We start from the raw sequence: 21,347 nt of genomic DNA on the forward strand, positions 1-21,347 counted from the left end.
CCATTGTGTAAGGAGTTGCAAAAAACCACTGACATCAAGTTCAAACTGGTTTGAGTCACTAAAATTACAATCAAGGTTTTGTAACAAACTCATCAAAATGTTCACTCAATGTCTGTTTTTCAAGATTAATTTCATTTCAAGATTAATTTCATTTATAATTAGTGCAACTTTATAATTATTATTTATAATTAGTGCAACTTTTGAAAAGTGCACAAATGATCTTTCTGAAAGTTGTTTTACCCACAACAGTAATTTTCTTTTAAAACTCAAAGCTAATGTCAAAAACATCAGTAATTAGTTTATGTGTACCATGCAAAGTTGTACCTGCGACATTCAGTTGCTTTGTAAGGACATCTAGAAAAGCAAACTTTAATATCCACTGCAGATGATCAAACTCTTTTACTGGCATTCTTTTTATGTCCATGAACAATCCTATGTCTTTACGCAAGTTGGGAAAAAATATTCTAAAACTGCATCTGGGCACAACCATTGTACTCATACGACACATCACTATAATCACACCCCAGCTTGCCAGGAAAGAGATAAACTGCCAATGTCCCAAACCACGTGATCTCAATTTTATTAACTGTTTTACAACAATGTACATGACACCACATATTTTGGCACATTTTGTCAGCCAATTAAAGCAAACGTTTTGAGATTGGATTGCAAAGTGATACTGCAAGCTGACAGTACGAGTGAAAGAAAGTGGATCTTTAACCAAATCAGCATAATTAATTGCATGTTTAAGTCTGAAAGTGAGACCCTCAGATAATACAGATAATTCAGCAGGAGAGAAACCCTTAGGTAAGTATTTCCTGCTGGATACCCACTTATTTCTTATCAAAGCAATGACAGCAGACTTTCAACCAATCACTACGGGAGCTTCATCTATTGCAATCACTGAAGTTTTTCCCATTATTGCTCATATTTGTAGATAATGTTTGCTAAGCAAGAATATATGTTGCCAACCAACGATGTAATGTGCTTTGACACTAAATCAATAAATGAAAGAGGAACTGTTTTGAAAACTGTAAGTATCATGGACACAAGATTATTGTGGCAGCAACAAAGCACTCCTAAACAAACTCTCCATTGCTGGCACTGTACTTCTTTCACACCAATAAAATAGGAATTCAAAACTAACACTGAGGGCCAATTTGCATTTCCAAAGAATATACTTCTTCCGACTTTGGCTTGAAGCACAGGGATTTACCCAATTTTTGTTTTGAGGGACTTCACCTAAGTCTCAGCCATTTTCTTCTCATCAATTGTGTCCTACTATGAATACCAAAGAGACTTCGACACTGACAACTCTAATAACATGAAGAAAATAGGTCTGTATTGCCATGCGTGTATTATTAACAAACAAGCGATGTTGGCAGAGAAAAGATAGACTGCTACTTACAGTGAAATTGACATGTTAAGTTGCAGACAGGCACACTTACAATACACTTACACATTAGAAAGAATGGCATTCTGGTCTGAGCTGCTGGAGATCACGACCATGTGCACGAGATGTGCTTGCTTGATGGATGAATGTGTATGTGATTCTCTTTCTTTTTCTTATAAAGGATGTGGCCGAAAGCTAATGTGTGTCACTTAATTGTGCCTGTCTGCAACTTAAAGTGTCATCTTTACAGTCAGTGGCAACCCATTGTTTCCTTACGTTATTGATATTCCAAACTGGAGTTTCCATTGTTTGAGGTTATCACAGAAGTGGAGGAGGAGGAGCTACTTGCTGACAATGACCAATCCCCACAGGCAAGCAGTGTGGGTATTCACAGGCGCCCACACGTGCATAGCACATGTGCCTATCTGTGGTCTGGATTCTTTCTTGTCTTGAGGAAGCCAGCAAAGAATTTTCTTAGTCACTTTGACTGCACGTCCTCATTCTCTCAATTTGATGGCACTGACCTTTTGAATTATTCCTAATATATTACTCAAATTTATAATAGTGTACACAGCTAAATTCCTTATCTCACTGTCATAACTTAGAATTTGTAGTACGCACTTATAGACTCCATTTCAGTCACAATGGGAATGTGGCACCAACCTTCCAGACAAATTTAAAGGCCTTTTTATTCTCATTTATTTCTTATGCTTTACATCTGATCCTGTTTTTGTTTGTTTACATCAGGAGATATACAGTGCTGGTGAGAATTACTGAACCATTAGTTGTAAACCTCACTACTGATTTTTTTTCTTCTTCATATATTTTCTTTTTTCATTGTGAAAGGATAGTTATGAAATTCTGAAGGCTACAGATTCAAGAGCACTGTTTAATTTAGGAGACTGACAGCCTCACTGCTGCTGTTTTTATACTGGTGCCTGGTAAATATACACACCTCTTCTGTTCTCAAATATTGTTATGTTCATTTCTTGCTTCAGTTTTGAATTATACTCAGAGCATAATCTAACTTACATATTTACATCACTCTGAAAAATCATGATGAATTCAAGTCATAAAAAGAATTATGGCTTACCATTATAAAACAACAGAAGGGGCAGAAGAATTGACATCCATTTCTGTTCTATCGACCAATCAAAGACTGGGAATGCCCGAAGAGAATGAGCAAACCAACACTGCAACACAAAAAAATTAAACTTTGCAATACATACTTGAATTTATAAAATGCAACAAACATATGTACTACTAACAATTTTCTTGTAGTGGCCATTTTTTGCAGCAGCAATATAATTTGTATCAATTAAAATGCCTCTGCATGCTGAAAATCAATGTTTAGTGGCCCAAATTATTTTGCCTTTATTGCTTGTCTTGGAATGTTAAACTATCTTTTTTGTACTGATGTTGATTTTCGATTATTATGTAAATTTTTTAAAATCTGAAATCAATGTCTGTAAACCAACATAATGTAAAATTTCAGGACATCCATTAATGATGCTATGTGATGTCTGGGTGATTAAATACATTCATTCACAGCATGCTAAAGATGTGCTTAATGATGCAAAAAAGTACTATGGTTTGTACAAAGTGAAAAAATCCAATGATTTTTAAAATGGTAAGATGTAACTCATGAAGAAAAGCACAGGAATTAATGATTCCTTTAACTTAATTGCACCCCCCAGAATCCTTCAATTAGCCTTTACAAATACCCACTTAACCATACGTTAAGAGAACTTAAAAATCCATTAAATAACTTAAGGTATGGTTGCAGAGACACAAAATATGACAAAAATCTGTACATCTGTACTGTGAAAACCACAGTGGCAGAAGGTACTTGTAGGTATATTAGGGCTCTGTGTTACATTCACATGTGGAAAAATTACTGTTAAAATGCCTCTGAATGTTCTATAATTAATCTAATAGTGTCCTCATAATCCCTACGGTAGTGATCTATATGGGGTTGTAGGATACTCTTAGAGTTGTTCCAGTTCTTGAAACTTTGTAAGTAGAGTTTCTGAGGATAGTTTGCATCTGTCTTCAAGTGCCTGACACTTCAGTTTCTTCCGAATCCTTGAGACACTCTCCTATGGATCAAACAAACTTGTGAATATTTGTGCTGTCCTGCTCTGTGTAAGTCTGATATCCTCTGTTAGTTCTATTTGGTATGGGCACCACATACTTGAGCATTATTCTATGATTGTCTGCGATCTCCTCTGTAGCCATTTCCATAGTAATCCACCAATAAACTGAAGTCAGTCATCCATTTCACCTACCACTGATGCTATGTGATGGTTACATTTCACAAACACAATGTGTTACACCTACATATTTGTATGAATTGACTCATTCCAACTGTGACTCATTGATACTGCAGCCATGTAGTACACAATTTTACATTTTTCAACATTTAAAGCAAGTTGTCAATCTTTGCAGCATTCAAACACTGATTTAGATCTGACTGAATATTTGTGCAGCTTTTTTCAGACAGTACTTCATTACAAGTAATTGCATCATCAGCAAAAAGTCTGAGGTTACTGTTAATATTGCCAGCAAAGTTATTAACATACAACATGAACAGAAAGGGTTCCAACAAAATTCCCTGGAGGACACGCAAACTTACTCCTTTGTCTGTCAATGGCACTCCACCCATGTTAACTTGATGCATCCTCCATACCAAAAAATCCTCAACCCAATCACGAATTACACCTGATACCTCAATATGATTGTAATTTTGATAATAAGCATAGACGTGGAACTGAATCAAGTAGTTTTGGAAACAGAGAACTACTGCATTTACATAACTGCCTTGATCCATCAATGGCTTTTAGGATTCATGTGAGAAAAGTGCGAGTTGTGTTTCACTTGATTGATGTTTTCAGTATCTATTCTGGTTGGCTTGGAGGAAGTCATTCTGTTTGAGATAATTCATTACATTTCAGCTCACAAATGTTCTACGATCCTTCAACAAATGGATGTCAAAGAGATTGGATGGCTGATTACAGATCACTTCTGCTATCCTTCTTGTGGATGAGTGCGATCTGTGCTTCCTTCCAACTAATGAGCACTCCCCTGCCCCAAGGCATCTACAGTAGATTAAAGTTAAAAGAGAGGCTAACTCAGCTGTAAATTCGGTATGGGATTGATAGGAATTTCATCTCTTTCTAGAGCTTTGTTCAGTTTTCACTTTTCCTTAACACCACTGACACTAACACCTGTATCACTCATCTTTGTAGTAGTATGAGAATTAAAATGAGGCAATACCCACAGATTTTCATTTGTAAAGGAATGTTTGAATCTGAGTTAAGCTTTTCTGCTTTTGCTCTGTTACCCTCAATTTGTTCCTGTCTCATCCATGACTGTCTTGACCATTAACAGCCTTAACTTATGACCAGAATTTCTTTTGAATTTGTGAGAGATCTGTCAATAACATACTGCTACAGTAGTTGTACATGGCTTCGTGCATTGTCCTCTTGATAGGCAAATGCGTTTCATTCAGCAACTCTCTTCCTACAGACCTATGCTTTGTTTTACACCTATTATGCAGTAGTCTCTGTCTCTTTAGAAGTTTCTTTACAGCAACTGTATACTATGGAGGGTCCGTCCCATCACGACTTGTAGATGATACTTACCATGTTATATGCCTCAACGGAGTGTGTTCTGCATATTTTTCACACTGTTAATATTCTATTGGCATGCTGATCTCTGATTATTTTGTTAGTGATAGTGTGTAACATTTATATGTTTTAAAGCATCTGTCATCTGTTAGGTCTTTTATGTCCAAGAAGAGTAGGACTGCTAATTCTTGTCTTTTCATTAATTACATGTTACTGCTCAACTATCATGATCAGTTTTTGATTGTTATTTATTCTGAAGATAAGTCACATTTGTTATTAAGTTTGTTTGCATGCAATTGCAGTCACAAAGACTGTCTGTGGTTATGTGAAAATGAAGATTTAAATGTCATGTATGTTTTGTTCCAAATTCAAGGTACTTATAGGCCTTGTATGTTGCATTTGTAGCACATTGGGTCCCGGGCAACATGTCTTTATAACATGTTGGTTATATTGTATGCAACAGATATGTTAAAATTAATCTGCTTACATGCATACCACTGAAAGAGGCTCTGGGATGTGGGTAGAAATCAAGGCTATACATTTTGTTTAAGTAAAATATAATGAAATGACTTTAATACTGTGAAATATTGAAATGCTAATATTAATTATATTACAACTTAACAAACATATTTTAAAAGTTTCTGTGAAGACAATCTTTAATAGAGTAAAAGACATCACCCACAAGAAAGTCCTGTAACACACCGAATTTCCTGAAATAAGTCATTTTCTTGAGCATGACAGTTCTTTATTTGAAATAAATACTTTTCTTTCATTTCATCTATGATTAGCTAATTTTGCCTCCTAGGGGATTATCACTCAATTACACACATAAATTATAACCTTTTCTCATAATATGAGACACCATTACATATTGTTCTTTCTAGACTTCTGTGAGGATCATGATGTGCTGTAAGTGTATAAAGTAATTTTTGTGTAATTTAACATGATAATTCTGAAGAAGGCAAAATAAGCTAATTGCAAATGAAATGAAACTAACTGCTTATTTCAAATGAGTAAACAGCTTCACTGCATGAAAATTACTTCTTTTAAGAAACTGAATGTTGCTGAACTCTACCACATCATCAAAAACACATTTAGTATGCTCTGGCAGATTTCTGAGTGTGTTCACATGTCTGAATATATTTCATACACCAATGTCAAGCTCCTAGAGTATTTGGAGAGGTTGTATTTGGTCCTAATATTACAGCAATACTCTGACCTGTGCTACACCATTTTATGCAAATCCAGAGTTACATGATTCATCCATTAGAGTGCCACGCATCTCTATTCCCTCACTCTGCCCACACAGCGTTTGGCTTATGACAGGTTTGGACAAACTTTGAATGGAGCTGGATAGGTAGATTTTAACTATGTCATCCAAACAAAGCAGAGCTGATTCGTCTGCTTCAAACAAGAAAAGAAAATCATTCTTTTGAAAGAAAACTTAATATAACCAAAGAGTTTAACAACAAAAATTAAAATCTGTGAAATGGCAAAGAAGTTTGATGTGCAAGAATCAACAGTCAGAATAAACGTAAATAAAGCAGTTCTCAAAGTTATGACAAATGCTCAATTTCTGACTTCAAGTATCATTAGTAAACATCATAGTGTCGTTGCTCAGAGGAAAACAATGTTAAAATTATGATGTGATAATCAATTAAGAGTGAAAAACTGTCCTGTTGATCAGAATGCTGTATGCTCTCATGCTAAACTGAGCTTTGAGAGACTGAAAGGAATGGCTGGGGAGGCAGACAAAGATGATATGTTTAAAGCTAGGAATGGATGGTTTAGCCCAGTCAAAAGTCATTAAAATTGGCATAGCATTGGAGAAAGTGAAGATGTGGCAAGCGCTGATAAAGAGACTGCAGTACTGTATCCAGAGAAACTCAAGGCAATGATAGAAGAAGGTGGCTATACCAGCCAAACCATATACAGCGTAGATGAAATTGGTCTGTTCTGGAAGCAGATGCCTAAAAAAAGGGAAAACCTTTCTGGGTTATAAAGTCACCAAAGATCGATTGACAGTGCTGGTTGGCACGAATGCAGTTGGTGACTGTACATTAAAACCTCTCTTAATTTATTTCTCAGATAGTCCAACAGCTTTCAAAAAAATATCTGTAGCTGGGCTGCTTGTGGTTTGGAAGTCAAAAGATTTAGCTAAAGCTTGAGTGACAACTTCCCTTTTTGAGGACTGGTTTGGTCATCACTACATACCTGAAGTCGAACGTTACTGCCAGTTAAAACAAATCCCATTTGCAGTGATGCTATTACTCAACTAAACACCAGGTCATCTTACTGTTAACAATAATTAATTTGGACCCATGTGTGAAATTTGTAATTTTGCTACCAAAAACAACCAGCTTCCTGGAACTGATGGACCAAGGAGTCATTGAACTAGTTAAAGCTTAGTACAAGAGACGACCATCTGCCCTTCTACATGAAGCTATGAGACAAAACAAAAAGTTCTCTGTTAAAAATTTTTGGAAGCAATTCAATGTTTAACATGCCACGAGAATAAATGAACAGTCGTGGAGTGAAATTTCACAGAAAACTTTAAATGGTGTCTGGAAAAACTGTGAACATTTTTTTCACCACTGAAACCCCGGGGGGGGGATCAGCACCAGATCCTAACAAATCAATAATGCGATTGAAGAAGTGCTCTATCTTGCCAGACAGTTAAATTTAGAGTGGACGGTGGTGACACTCAAAAACTGATGGATTCATATAATCACGAGCTGAAAATTGAGCTTATAGAACTGCATGAGCAAGAGCAAAACAATGAACAAACTCAGTTCAAGCAAAGGATCAAACTACAGTTGCAAACTTGACACAAGGCCTCGTTTCAACTGAAAAAAGATTATAAATTTTGGAAAAAAAAAGACTCCAACAAAATGCACATTTCTGCTCAAAAAGTGGAGAATAAAAAATTTGTTAGCATGCTACAAGGATTTTTTTTGTGAGAAGAACAAAAAATTGATTCATCAGATGACTGTTAGTTTTTATGAAGCTTTCTACATCACAATAACTTTACTTTACATTGTTGCAATGTATAACACCTTGTGTAATATGATTTGCTGTATTGTTGAACATTTTATTAAAAATTTTTCTTCTAAATTACATTGTTCTCTTTAGTCTTTGGTCCCAACTGAACATAATTTGTATGTATTTATATGCAAAATTGAATCATGACTCACATGAATTTGACTTTCAAGGTTATCACTCTGTCCCACCTATCACATAAGTCCAGGGTATTGCTGTATTCTGTATTTACCCGAGTATAAGATGACCTTAAATGTAACATCTTATTTATTTTTTAACATATTCTGTCTAATCTAAATTACAAACTTTTGCTGATGTAAGGTATCTCTCTAAAAGGTTAACATTACACCTATTCTAAACTCACAAAAAGGAATTTTTTACATTAATTTTTGTCTTCAGCACCTGTTCTTTCTTTCTTTTTACTTAGCCTGTCATTTGTGGTATCACTATTTTAAACCATCACTTTAACTGGTCAGATGTGAAACTTACATCTTCATTGTCACAAGTATCTAGCTATCTCGTCCGAATATGTTGTGATTTCTAAGGTTGTGGTTACAATGACACCTGAGAACACAGTCCCCCCCCCCCCCCCCCCCCCGAACAAACAGTGGATTTAACTTTTGTACTGGCATGAGAATGCTACAATGTCTCTTGCTTCCGATCATACTGTCAATTCACCATTCCCTAATTGGTTGTGTAGAACCAGCCGCTGCATATCCCTTATTGTTGCCATCACACCTCACGGTGAGCGTCGACAACTTTGCTGCAAGAAATACGTAAGTACCGTATGCTACTGGCCCAATCTAGACTTTTAGCACTTCTGCTATTGTCATATATTTGTCCAATTTCGAAGTCAATTATTGGATTCTGAGTACAAATGATAGAGGAAAACTGCAGTTTAAAGTGGCAGATGTTCATAAAAAGCCCAAGTATACAGTATAGATTCTCTCATGGTTTGCTGCATGGCGAAATCTGCTGCCCAATCTCCACTCCCGTCATCAAAGTTCAGCTTCAAATACTTACATACTGCTGTGCTTGAGCAATATGAAACACAGACTGCAATATCTTCTCTGTGCAGGACATATGTAACAACATAACTAATACACCAATAAAAAGCTATCATGATTCAGTCCAATTCTCGACTTTAGCTTGTACCATGACAGGGTGTATACGCGGACAAGAAAAAAAAAAATTCCCTGATTTCCAGGTTAAAATTATACTTTCTCCCGGGTGAAAATACGTTTTTTCCCTGACAAGTGACAGTATACTTTTTCCTCGAAACTATAAAACTTATCAATCCTTTGAATGGTTATAGTAAAAAACACGTTTTGGAAAGATCTTTGATGTGCAGCATCAACGCTGCATATTTTCGTATTACGAAAGTGTAAATTTAAATTCCCCCAAACACCGCATGTTACTTTCCGAAGCATTGAAATCAAGATTGCAATGCGCTTTTGTAGTCAGTCATAGCTCGTCACGTGATCTCGCCAGCCGATGACAGCAGATCTTCTAGCGTAGGATACGTGATGTAGTCAGCCAATAGCAATATCAAGCCAATAGCAATATCAGTGTTAAGTAGCGTGTACACACAAATAGGAAACGTTAATGGTTTAAATTAACATACACAGCGTTACTACAAGAAAAGCAAAGCTTTCAAATACAATATTGGTCTCCGAGATTAATAAGCTGCAAGAGAAGCTAAGCTTTCACATATAATGTTGATTTTTTTGCGCGTGTTACACTTCAAGGTACAACACACAAATGCGTCAGTAAAATTTTTAATAAAGACAAATGTCTGATCTTCTGAGCTCGAAATTTTTTTAAATGTACGTCGTCAAAGACTTGATTTTTAAATGAGAGTCAAACGCTCTGTGATTTAAGAAATTCATCGTACATTCTCGCACATAATTCATCTTGCATAAAAGGAAATTTACTCTGAAAGTAACGCTTTTCGAACAACCATTCGAAATATTTTCCCGTGACCTGTTAGAAATAGGTTCGTTTCAGTAGTTGCCAGGGAGTGCCAGAAACGCGTCACTGCGCTTGCACAGCTACGATGATGCAGGAAGCCCGTATGTTCGTAGGTGTAAAACATTAAAAGATCTTACACTGTGTCATAAAAGAAACAAGACATCAGAGGATACTCCAAGAACATCGGAATTTCGTGAACCATACTACAATGCGTAAGTCGGTTTAAAGTGCACATTCACATGTCCAGATTCGGACGTAAATTTTCTTGAGTACCGGTACTGTATTATCTCATGTTTGCTTCTTTATTATGGGGTAATGCCATACGTGCTTGAAGATGAAAACATGCACTTTTGAAATGCAGCGAACAGTTGAAACTAGCCCATAGTATGAAATTAAACACTTCGTTTCAAATAAATTGACTGCCCTAGCGGAAAAGATTACTAAAAGCCAAATTTCTTTGGCAAACCGACAAAAATAACTTCTTTGTTCTGCAAGAAGATTAATGCCTGACTGACAGAAAGGTGGAGATAAAACCTGAAACTAATAACATATTTTAGCCTTCCGTAATTATGCGAACGTATTTTAATTCATTTGATAGCTCACGGCCATAGATATCCGTTTTGTTTTCGTTTAATGTGAGAGCAATAAATGAAGAGGAAACAGCAAAATCACTAAACGTAAACACGGGTCACGTGGAGACTCCCCATTAGAACTCAGATTGCTCTGTGTCTGTGAATCAGCCCCGGACCTCCGATATTTCCGAACCAGAGCAATATTAGATAGTGGCGCCCAACCACACGTCTGTAGTGAGAAGCGGGAAAAGGTACTTCTCATACGCGACTCAACTGCACACGCACAAGGGCCGGCCCGCAACTGCTCAAACGAATCTAAAGTAAACAGTTGTGACGTCACGCTCATCGGAGACAATTTGTTGTTAGGAAGCACTGCATAGTCTTCCCAAAGCCTTTGACACACTTTGCAGTTGGCAAACGCTTGTATGAGAACTGTGTTTTATTGTGGTATATGGCGTATTTCCTTTGCGACTTACGTTTTCTTTTCGTTTTTTTTTCTCCCGTTCATCTTTTGTTGCTGCAGTATTATACTGCAGAAGCGGGATACAGTAATATCCTTTGTTAGAGTATTGGTTCTTACCCATCAAAATCACAAAAATTTAACTGAAAACTAAAACAATGAAAAATTCCCGCAATTCCGAAAAATTCCCGGGTTTATCCCGCTTTTCTCCCGGATGAAAAAATTTCCAGGTTTTTCCCGGGTCTCCCGGGTCGTATACACCCTGCATGATATAGTAACAACTGTTGGTACCATAACCACAATGGGGTCTTTCTGCTGAAATTTTTTCTTCAGATAACAAATGCAATCAGTTTATTGTGGTTTATTTCATTTGTTCCACAATTCTGGATTAATTTTCTTTCTTGTTTCATCTTTGTATCACCATCTTATTCTAATGCTAATTAAAAGCTGATGACATTTTTCACTAAAATTCTAATGCATGAACAGCAACCGAATTTCTCATTTAAACCCACTTGGTAAATCACTACAATTTCTCGTAACAAATAGAAAACTGACTTGGTTTCAGAATCAAGTGATGGTTTTTGACAAGCCACATAAATGTGTGTATACAACAGCCATACATAAACAAGAATTTTTATTGCAAACTCGTTCAGACACAACAAAAGTGTGTAAATTGATAGAATTTAACACTATTTCCTCCTGAGTTTCCCAAAATTGTCAATTTTTAAGCAGAGCATTAGACTGTTGTGAAGTAGCTAGTTCAAGTTTCTAGTGTATCCTTTGCACTACTGCCGCGAGTCAAATGACAAGTGATTGTTTGAGGAAGATCGACACTGCATTAAGCACTTTGGTGCATCGGGAAATCTCAAGCCTATTCAAATGAAAACATTGTTTGCTCTTCAAAATAAATTTGTATGAAACCTCAGTAGCCAAAGCTGCATCTGTAAATGTAAGATGACTCTATATTAAGCTATTAAACTATGTAAAAATTTTAATCTACGAATATGAGATGACCTGTATTTTTTTAACTACGAATTTGGGAAAAAACCTCATCTTACAATCGGGTAAATATGGTATTCATGCATTACAATAGTTTTTTTAGAAAGGGAAATGTTAACAACAAACATTTACAGACACCGGCACCTATAACTTTGACACTCTGTACTCTCGTTGGATGACATTTCCGGACATAGGTTCCTATTCAAAATATGATATACTCACTCCCCTCTACAAGCCCTAGAAGTCTGTAATGGGAATTTCCAACCACCCTATATATATTACGTCTCAGGTCACATATCTGGGAGAACAACTGTTCAAAAATCCCCATCTAACCGTCCAGATTTAGGTTTTTTGTGGTTTCGCTAAATTGCTTATGAAAAATGCTGGGATGGTTTCTGTGAAAAGGATATGGCCAATTCACTTCCCAACTTTCCTTAGTCCAAACTTTTGCTCCTCTCTATTAATCTCATTATTAACGGTACGTTAAACTCTAATCACCTTTCTTCTGTACTACATTCTGGTGTTTGTTGAGCCACAAGATTTTTTTTAATTTTTTTTTTTTTTTCATTCTATGTCTGTTCTATAATTCTAGTGTGGTCTCAGCTCTTTGAGATTGCTGATGCATGTGCAAGTTGCGTTTGTGTGTGTGTGTGTGTGTGTGTGTGTGTCTACTGGTGACAAAGGCCTCAATGGCCGAAAGCTTTAATTGTGTGAATCTTTTTATTGTGCCTATCGCGACACAGTATCTCCGCTATATGGTGAGTAGCAGCTTTCTTTCTCTGGTATTGTTCTATAATTCTGCATGTCCAGTGACTGATCTTCCCAGTTTGTCGTGTGAAAGTAGAGTAACTGCCTGTAGTATGAAAAGGTTTGAGATGCATTTGAAATAGTTGCATACAAGTGGCTGCTCCTTTGCTTAAATTCCCCCAATTTTCATTTCAAGCCAATATTGCTTATTTGCGTAACATGTGATGTAATTTTCACACTGCTTTTAACTTTCACTTGGTCAGTACTCTATAATAATGTATACACATTTTACTGTTTCAGAAACGTTGAGCTTAAGTCTTTTAAATTAATGGGATAGGCTCACAAAGATACTTGACATAGCTTGATAAGGTATTCACTTGTGTGTCTTGGCATCTCTCATATGCAGCAATATGCATCTATTGATATGGGTAACAATGTCTGATTAACACATCATCAAATTGAATTGCAATCTACAGTGACATTTATAAACAAAAAACTGTTATGAACTGAACTAGTTATATCGCTGTTCTTCATATTACTTATTCCAGCTTTAGAAGCTTTATGCTTTGTACACTGTTATCTTGCAGATTAATATTTTATAACAGAACATGAATAACAGAGTTAATAAAATATAATTTTAAATGCAAATGATTACTATGTTTCCAGGATTATAATGGAATGCACTTACTGTGACAGCAAATGTAATAAGTAAGAAAATAAAACGAAACCAGATTTCAATCTGAGTGAAGGCAGGATTGTAGCTCTTGAACTGCAAAGAAAGAAAATAGTAACTTAAGTGCTTGCTACTCTCTCATTAACAATATATTTCTTTAAAAAAGACTGTGATACATCAGATTTAGGGAAAAAAGTACTAATAACAAACATGAAATATAATGAATATGAAACAGATAAGAGGTTAAAAAACCAGTCAAATTATTAGCTAGCTCTAAAATGCATAGAAACAAACATATTTCTTACATAGAATGTTACATCACGGATTGTGTAACGCTGATGAAAACTTTCAAGGCCATAGAAATGGATGGTTAGGATGTAGTGTGTATAATCAAGAAATCCAAGATGCAGGACAATGAATTCTTCACAGTCCTGCCGTTTACATTTCAGATGGCGTGTTCTGAAAGAAAAAGGTGATGTTAAAATACACAGTATTAATGTTCCACAATAACAGTTATTTAATAGTTCATTATGAACTGGCTTTCGACTTCTTAGGCCATCGTCACATAACTTAACCTTTTGTATGTGACTGTAATCTTTTAGTACTGACAAGCTGTCAAAGGAATATGCAATTGGAAAGCAAAGTTATGAGAGGCTGGAGATAGCAGTTATTGATTCTTATCAGGGCATTTCACAAGTAATTGAGCCATGTTTCTGTAATAGTGGTGGTGATATTGTCTACAAGACAAAGCAAGCACAGAAATATTGTATCTGCCTGGTAGTCTATTCCTCTGCACACCAGGCAGGCCATGTGGGCAGTCGCCCCGCCAGCCGGACGTGTGTAAACAGCTCTCATCAACACTGAAATATTTTCTGTGTGTGGGCTGGGCTGTTTACCATGGACTTATATTTTGTCTCCACAGCATTTGGTCATGCCAACCTCACCTACAGGCAGTGTGCCAGGCAGTCAGCAGGGCACTCTTTTGCTACACCAGGTCATGTGCCCTCACAGTGTCACGTGGATATCCATCTGCATCTGACTATTTAGGCCACCGCCGGACCATGCTAAGTGAGTTTACAGCAGCACCAGCCCAATAAAGTCCCAGATCTTCATGCCGCTGCCTACTGCAACTCTGGGGTTTGTCATGTAGGCACATTACAGACAACATCACATGAGAGACATTTCTGTTGTATGTAGTTGTGTTGGCATTCGTCTAAGGACATTCCTCTTCTTCTTCTTTCGATTTCGGCCATCTTTGGACCACGTTCAACAATTCACTTGCCCGGCTTTTTGATCTTTTTTTCTCTCTTCCCAATATTTCCTCATCATTTTCGAGTGGTTCCTCCTCCGCTCTTCCGACCATTTCCTGTTATTATTCTTTAGTTTCGTTTCTTCTGGAAAACACTTAATTTCGTTCACTATTTGTCTAAACTTTTCCCTGTCCCTGATTGACTCACGGGTGACATTAAAATAGGCCAAATCCTTTTTCACCATCTGTATCCATTTATTGTTGGTTTTTTCGTTCCTGTTACTATGTTCAAACACTTTTCTTGTTAGTCTGTTTCCATCCATCCTCGACAGGTGACCATAAAACGTTAGTCTGCGTTTACGCATTGCCTCACTCACTTTCTCAATAGTTTTGTATATTTCCTTATTACTCTTTAGCTTGTACTCTTCTCCAATCTTTCTCGGTCCTAATATTTTTCTCAAAATTTTCCTTTCTTTCTTTTCCATGTTTTCTATTTCCCCCTTTTTGTTAAGAGTTAGGCACTCCGATGCATACAGGCATTCTGGTCTAATGACAGTTTTATAATGTCTTAATTTAGCTTGAATCGAAATGTTTTTTTTGTTATATATGTCTTTGGTTTTTTGAAAAGCAAATTCCATTTTCCTTGCTCTCGCCTGGTTTGCACTCTTGTCTAAACCATTCACTTGAATTATTTCACCTAAATACTTAAATTTTTCTACTCTCTTAATATTGCCGTATTTAGTAATAAGATTTTTCTTGTTATTTCTATGATTAGACATATACACGGTTTTTTCAAATGAAATCTGCAGTCCAGCTCTGGCCGAAACTTCTTGTAGTTTCTCCAGGTAGTTCTGAGCTATTTCTTCGTTTTCTGTAACTATTGCCAGATCGTCTGCAAAAGCTTAACAGTCCACTTCTATTTTTTCTTTTTTTGTTCCAATTCTGATGTCATTCTTGGTGCCTTTGAGTTCTTCTTTCCATATTCTCAATATCTTTTCCAGTACGCAGTTGAAGAGGATTGGGGATAAACCATCACCTTGTCTAACACCTGTTTTAATTTCGAACTTCCTTGAAATTTCACCCATAAATTTAACTTTGGCCTTACTGTTTGTTAGCGTCTGTTTGATAATTTGAATTGTTTTCTTATCGACCCCAAATTCTTCCAGTACTTTCAGTAATGTTTCTCTATCTACCGAGTCGTATGCTTTTTTGAAATCTACAAATACTATTGCAAATCTCTGGCCTCTTGAGATTCTGTAACGAATTAGTGTTTTCAGGTTAAATATTTGTTCAACACAGGATCTACCTTGTCTAAAACCTGCTTGATATTCACCTATTTTTTTTATCCAGAACTGGCTCCACGATTTGAAGTAATTTCCTTGACAAAATTTTGTATCCTACTGGTAGTAGCGAGATCCCTCTATAATTATTAACATTCATCTTATCCCCCTTTTTGTGTAGTGGGTGTATCAGGGCACACTGCCAGTCTTCAGGAATTCTTTCTTCGTCCCAGATCTTCTTAAACATATGTTCCAAAACTTGTGGGAGGTTGGTATCCATTATTTTTAGGATTTCTGGTATTATGGAGTCTTCACCTGGGGCTTTATTGTTTTTTAGACTGTGTATTATGTGTTTTATTTCTTCAGCGTCTGGAGGTTTTGACTCGGTATTAGTATTTCGGTGGTTTTCAAAACTCATTTTATCTTTGGGTGGTTCACAATTTAGTAGATTCTCGAAATATTTTGCTAATATTTCACAATTAGTCTTGTTTGTCAAACCTAGCTTGTTCTCTTCATCTTTAAAACATAAATTTGGGGATTGGTATTTGGTTAGCTGTTTTCTAAAAGTTTTGTAGAAATCTCTAGAATTATTTCTTTTAAAGTCTTCCTCAATCTGTTCTAGGTTATCCTGAAATTGTCTTCTTTTTTTATTACGGAAAAGCTTGGCTGTTTCTCTTCTCTGGATTTTAAAATTGTCAAGATCTTGAGGATCTTTTGTGGAGTTCCATTTCTGCCACAATTTCTGTCTCTTCTCCAGGTTCTCATCACATTCATTGTCCCACCATGGATGTCTTCTTACTCTTTTCACGAGACAATTTTCTTTTGCTATTTCAACTATTTCGTTTTTGATCTCCTCCCATCCCGCTTCCTTATTTATTGTGGATATGCCATCGCTATCTTTGTGCAATGCTCTTTGAAACCGTTGTTTAATTTCTTCATTTTTTAAAGTTTCTGTGTTATATTTTGGAATTTTGTAAAAGGTTTTCTTCTCTTTTCGAAATGGGAGTGGTCTGAATTTAATCGTAGTCAAATAGTGGTCTGAATCAACATCAAGGCTTTTCAGCACTTTAGTGTTTTGAATTTCTTCTTGACAATGAAGTGAGATAGCCACATGGTCAATTTGGAATTCTCCGAGAAGTGGATTTGGTGATCTCCATGTTTTAGTTTTTCGGCTCAGCTTTTTGAAATATGTTGTCATTATTTTCAAGTTGAAATGCCTACATACCTCTATAAGCCTTTCTCCATTTTTTGAAGTTCTTTTGTGACCTGGGAAGAGGCCTACTGTTCCATGGTATTTCTTCTCCCTTCCTATTTGTGCGTTAAAATCGCCTACTAACATTTTTATGTTCTTCTTTGAGCATCTATCCAGTTCCATTTCAAGTATCTCCCAAAATTCTTCAACTTTCTCCGGGTTATTTTTGTTGTCCTGGTTTATGGGTGCATGACAGTTGATTATAGAGTATCCTTTGTTTTTACATTTAATCTCAAGAATGGATAGTCTCTCAGAACTCGAGTAGAAGTTAGTAACTGAATCTAAAATTGAGTGATGTACCAGAAATGCTGTTCCCAGGTATGGCATTTGTTTCATTAAGATTTTACCTGGTTTTCCTTTAAATAAACGATAGTTTTCAAAATCTAAAGCAGTTTCATCTAAAAACCTTGTTTCTTGTAATGCACATATTAAAATTTCTTTCTGGTTCAGCTTTTCAATCAATAATTTCAATTTTCCTACTTTAATTAGAGAGTTTACATTTAGGGTTGCAAACATAGTTGCTTTCTTAAATTTCAGTGTTGAGGGCTGCATACATGTTGGTTGGGGTCCTCCAAAATCCTTTGACCCCTTTGCATTGTTTCTACGAACAACGGAGGATTTGCCATTCGGTCTACCTCTTGGAGTAGTGTCTATCTTTGACGACGTTCCCATCATGCTTTGCAGTAATTGTTGGATAATAAATTGGGGGATCGGGTTGCCCCGAATCCGAAATTAAAACCAAGGTAGTAAGCCCTGGAGTTAGCTCTTCCGCTCTCTCTAAGGACATTATAATTAAGTTTTGTTTTGTTAATAAATAGTTATTCTTTCAAACTGTCTTTGATCACTCCTCAGTATGAGGATGCTTAAAGAAAATTGAGGTTGATGATCTGGGGATAGTGCGGACAAATGTTGATTTAAATACTGACAAGTAATGAACTGATTTCTGATGTAGTGCAAAGGAATATTGGTGATGTACTTTAACTGGGAGTCGATCAGCAAATTGTTGCTGTAAATAATGGTATTTTTGCTGATGTTGAAACAGACTGTGGACATTTATTAAATGAAATGGCTAACAAAGTTGATGATTATGTTAATAATGGATGTAAAATGTATGTGTTTAGTAATAAAGTATCTAATGTTCAATGTAAATGAGCAAAAGACAATTTGCAAGGTAGATGGTAATGGTGAATGGATTTGCATTCGCTGGATGTCAGACATTCAGAGATTTTATTGTGTTTTGCACTGGTCTGGCAAACTTTCTGAAAGGTAAATGTGGGATTTCACTCAATGCTGCAAAAACAAATGAGATGGCAAGGGGTCAAATTAACCGTGAATTCACCAGTAAGTAGGAGGTTCACTATTCTTTAGCACACTATTTGGCACATAATGTTTTCCCAAGCTGTGTGATTTCACTCTTCCTTTCTGGAATCACTCAATCCCTTGACTATATTCCAGTAATCAAATTTTCTGTGCGCTTGTAATTACAAGTTTTGTATGTCAGTTCATACTGATAAAAGATAAGAGAATAGAAGCAAAATATTTGTCAGCAGAAATTTTGGAAAAAGTGTCTTATTTTGTTGTTAAGTATATTAATGAAGAAAGTTTGGCAAATATCACATCTCTTTCAGCAAAAATTGATGTAAAAATAGTGATTTAATCCAAAATATGAGAAAAATGTGAAATTTTTAAGAAAGATTGTAGAAACTATGATACTGCAGTGCATGTGTTGTTCAGAAAAATGATACAATGTTTCTTCGGACAAGTATGTATGCATGCACGCAAGTCCGAAGGAGCATTTTGCATTGTACTTCTGAACAACACAAGCACTGCAGTATCATATTTATCCACAGACATTGGGCAAGCAAATTTCAATTAACATGTCTCACCTCTACAGGAATATACATGATGAATGTACGTGTGCAGGTTAATGGCACATGGTTGACAACATACGGACGTTGAGGTCTGGTTGTGGGGCATCGTCGGATAGCCTAACAGCATAGTGACCACTCACGTTAAGTGGGAAATCTGTCTTCAACCTGGTTCAAATGGCTCTGAGCACTATGGGACTCAACTTCTGAGGTCATCAGTCCCCTAGAACTTAGAACCACTTAAACCTAACCAACCTAAGGACATCACACACATCCATGCCCGAGGCAGGATTCGAACCTGCGACTGTAGCGGTCTCGCGGTTCCAGACTGTAGCGCCTAGAACCGCACGGCCACTCCAGCCGGCCTCTTCAACCTGGTCCAGCACAAATTTTCATTGTTGTCATTCCATTATACAGCTTATGGTTGTCCATATTTGCAACTGTAGATACATTTCATGTATTTCACAACGACTGTAGTCGCTGCAGTGCCTGTTCCTTTGGACATGTATGCCTGAAGGAACACTGCATTGTAATTCTGAACAACACAGGCACAGCAATATTGTATTTACACATTGATACCACGCAAGTGACTTTCAATTAAAATGTCTCCCTGTACAGGAATATACATAATGAATGTATGACTGCAGGTTAACGACATATGGAAGCATGGGTCTGGCCATGTGTCACACTCCGAAAGCCTAATGGTAAGGGGCAACAACTCGCGATAAGTGGGAAAGCTGGGTTCAAGCCCCAATCCAGCACATATTTTCATTGTCTTCATTCCAATATAAAACTGATGGCTGTCCATATTTTCAACTGTGGATACATTTCACAGATTGTTACAAAGACCGAAAAAAACCTGTAAGAATATAAATCAATGATAATTTGTACAGAAGCAATAAAAGAAATGGTTTTAATAATAAATTCAGTATTATTTACGTAAATATCTGATAGCAATATAATGTCATTTGTTCAGTTTAAAGCAAATATTTATGTCAGTAAAATACAACAGATTATCTTGTCAGTTAGTGTGTGTGTCATAAAATAGTCCTTTAGGATGATGAAGAGGATTGAATTAAATAAGGTTCTGTCAGTTATATACTACAAAGAAATGTCTTGTTAGTAATGAGACGTGTTCCTGTTGAGTGGCACTCAGCAAGGCCATTTTTTGTGAGTGAAGCAAACCAGGGATTTTGATGTTTACTTAATGAAGTAATGAGGCATAAATGGAAGAGACATATTAAGTAATGGAGATGTATATAGTAATGAAGTGACAAAATATGAGGTACAAGAAGTGACAAGTTTAATGAAGCATTGTGAGGTCTATATGAAGCAGCAATGCTTAGAGACCCTGTCTTTTTTATAGTAGTTTATTCTGTGGCTGCACTTCTGCAGTCAACTTGTTTGTAATAAAAAAATGAATGATTACAAGAGAGTATTTTTTTATTGCGATGACAAATCCACGTAGTACAAGGTAAACTAGTGCCTGAAAAAGTGTGGCACATTAGTCAGGAAAAGTTTGATATTTTACATGAAAAATGAAGGTAATAATGAAATTCAGTGAAAAATTATTTGGTACAGCTAGTTGAAGAACTAATTTGTTTAAGAAATGTTGAGTATATACCGTAGCACAGTTCATTTTCATGAGATTATTGTTCTTACCTCCTATGTGATGTGTACCTGTCATTTAAGTTTCATTTCAAGTAATTTCAAACAATAAGACTTTCACAAAAAGGTTTTGACAATTAACCATTTTCAATACATGAACTAAAACTTGATAGTTTTCTAACACGAATTAGCAAAAAATGAAAAGGTAAATTTTGCAAATATAGAGTCAAATTCTGTAAATTATAGTAATTAAAGTTCAGTTTCAAGAAAGTTACGTGGTCATATTTCGGAGCAGACCATTTGGATATTCGAAGCAGCTTTCACTCTTTTCCATTCTTTTTCCATGTTTCATTTCTTCATTGTATTGTACTGATGTGCATTTCCAACATGTGAGCAAGGTATAATTAATAAGAAAGCACTTTTTTTTTACAATTCTAGAGATAAAAATTGTTAGTGTACTAAAGTAGAGGATTTTGTGTCTTCTTTGCACATGATTCCTGAGTGTATCAATGTCCAAGGACACTGACCGAGGTTCTTAAACATGGACCTGTGATTTGAACTTGTGGAAGGAACTGGCCAAATTACAGCAGTGTTTTAGTGAAGTGTT

General features: G+C 36.2%; 1 protein-coding gene across 1 annotated transcript in view; it reads right to left on the bottom strand.

The window, feature by feature from the left end:
- Nucleotides 1-21,347, bottom strand: part of LOC126456948 (transmembrane protein 181) — a 228,532-nt gene that overhangs the window by 45,725 nt on the left and 161,460 nt on the right. Inside the window, exons 6-8 of the mRNA XM_050092884.1 lie at nt 13,789-13,942; nt 13,499-13,579; nt 2,487-2,586 (exon numbers count right to left, since the gene is read on the bottom strand). Coding sequence (XP_049948841.1) covers nt 2,487-2,586; nt 13,499-13,579; nt 13,789-13,942 — 335 coding nt within the window. The remainder of the gene's footprint in view (nt 1-2,486; nt 2,587-13,498; nt 13,580-13,788; nt 13,943-21,347) is intronic.

This window comes from Schistocerca serialis, chromosome 2 (assembly GCF_023864345.2).
Source record: "Schistocerca serialis cubense isolate TAMUIC-IGC-003099 chromosome 2, iqSchSeri2.2, whole genome shotgun sequence".
Lineage (NCBI taxonomy): Eukaryota > Metazoa > Arthropoda > Insecta > Orthoptera > Acrididae > Schistocerca > Schistocerca serialis.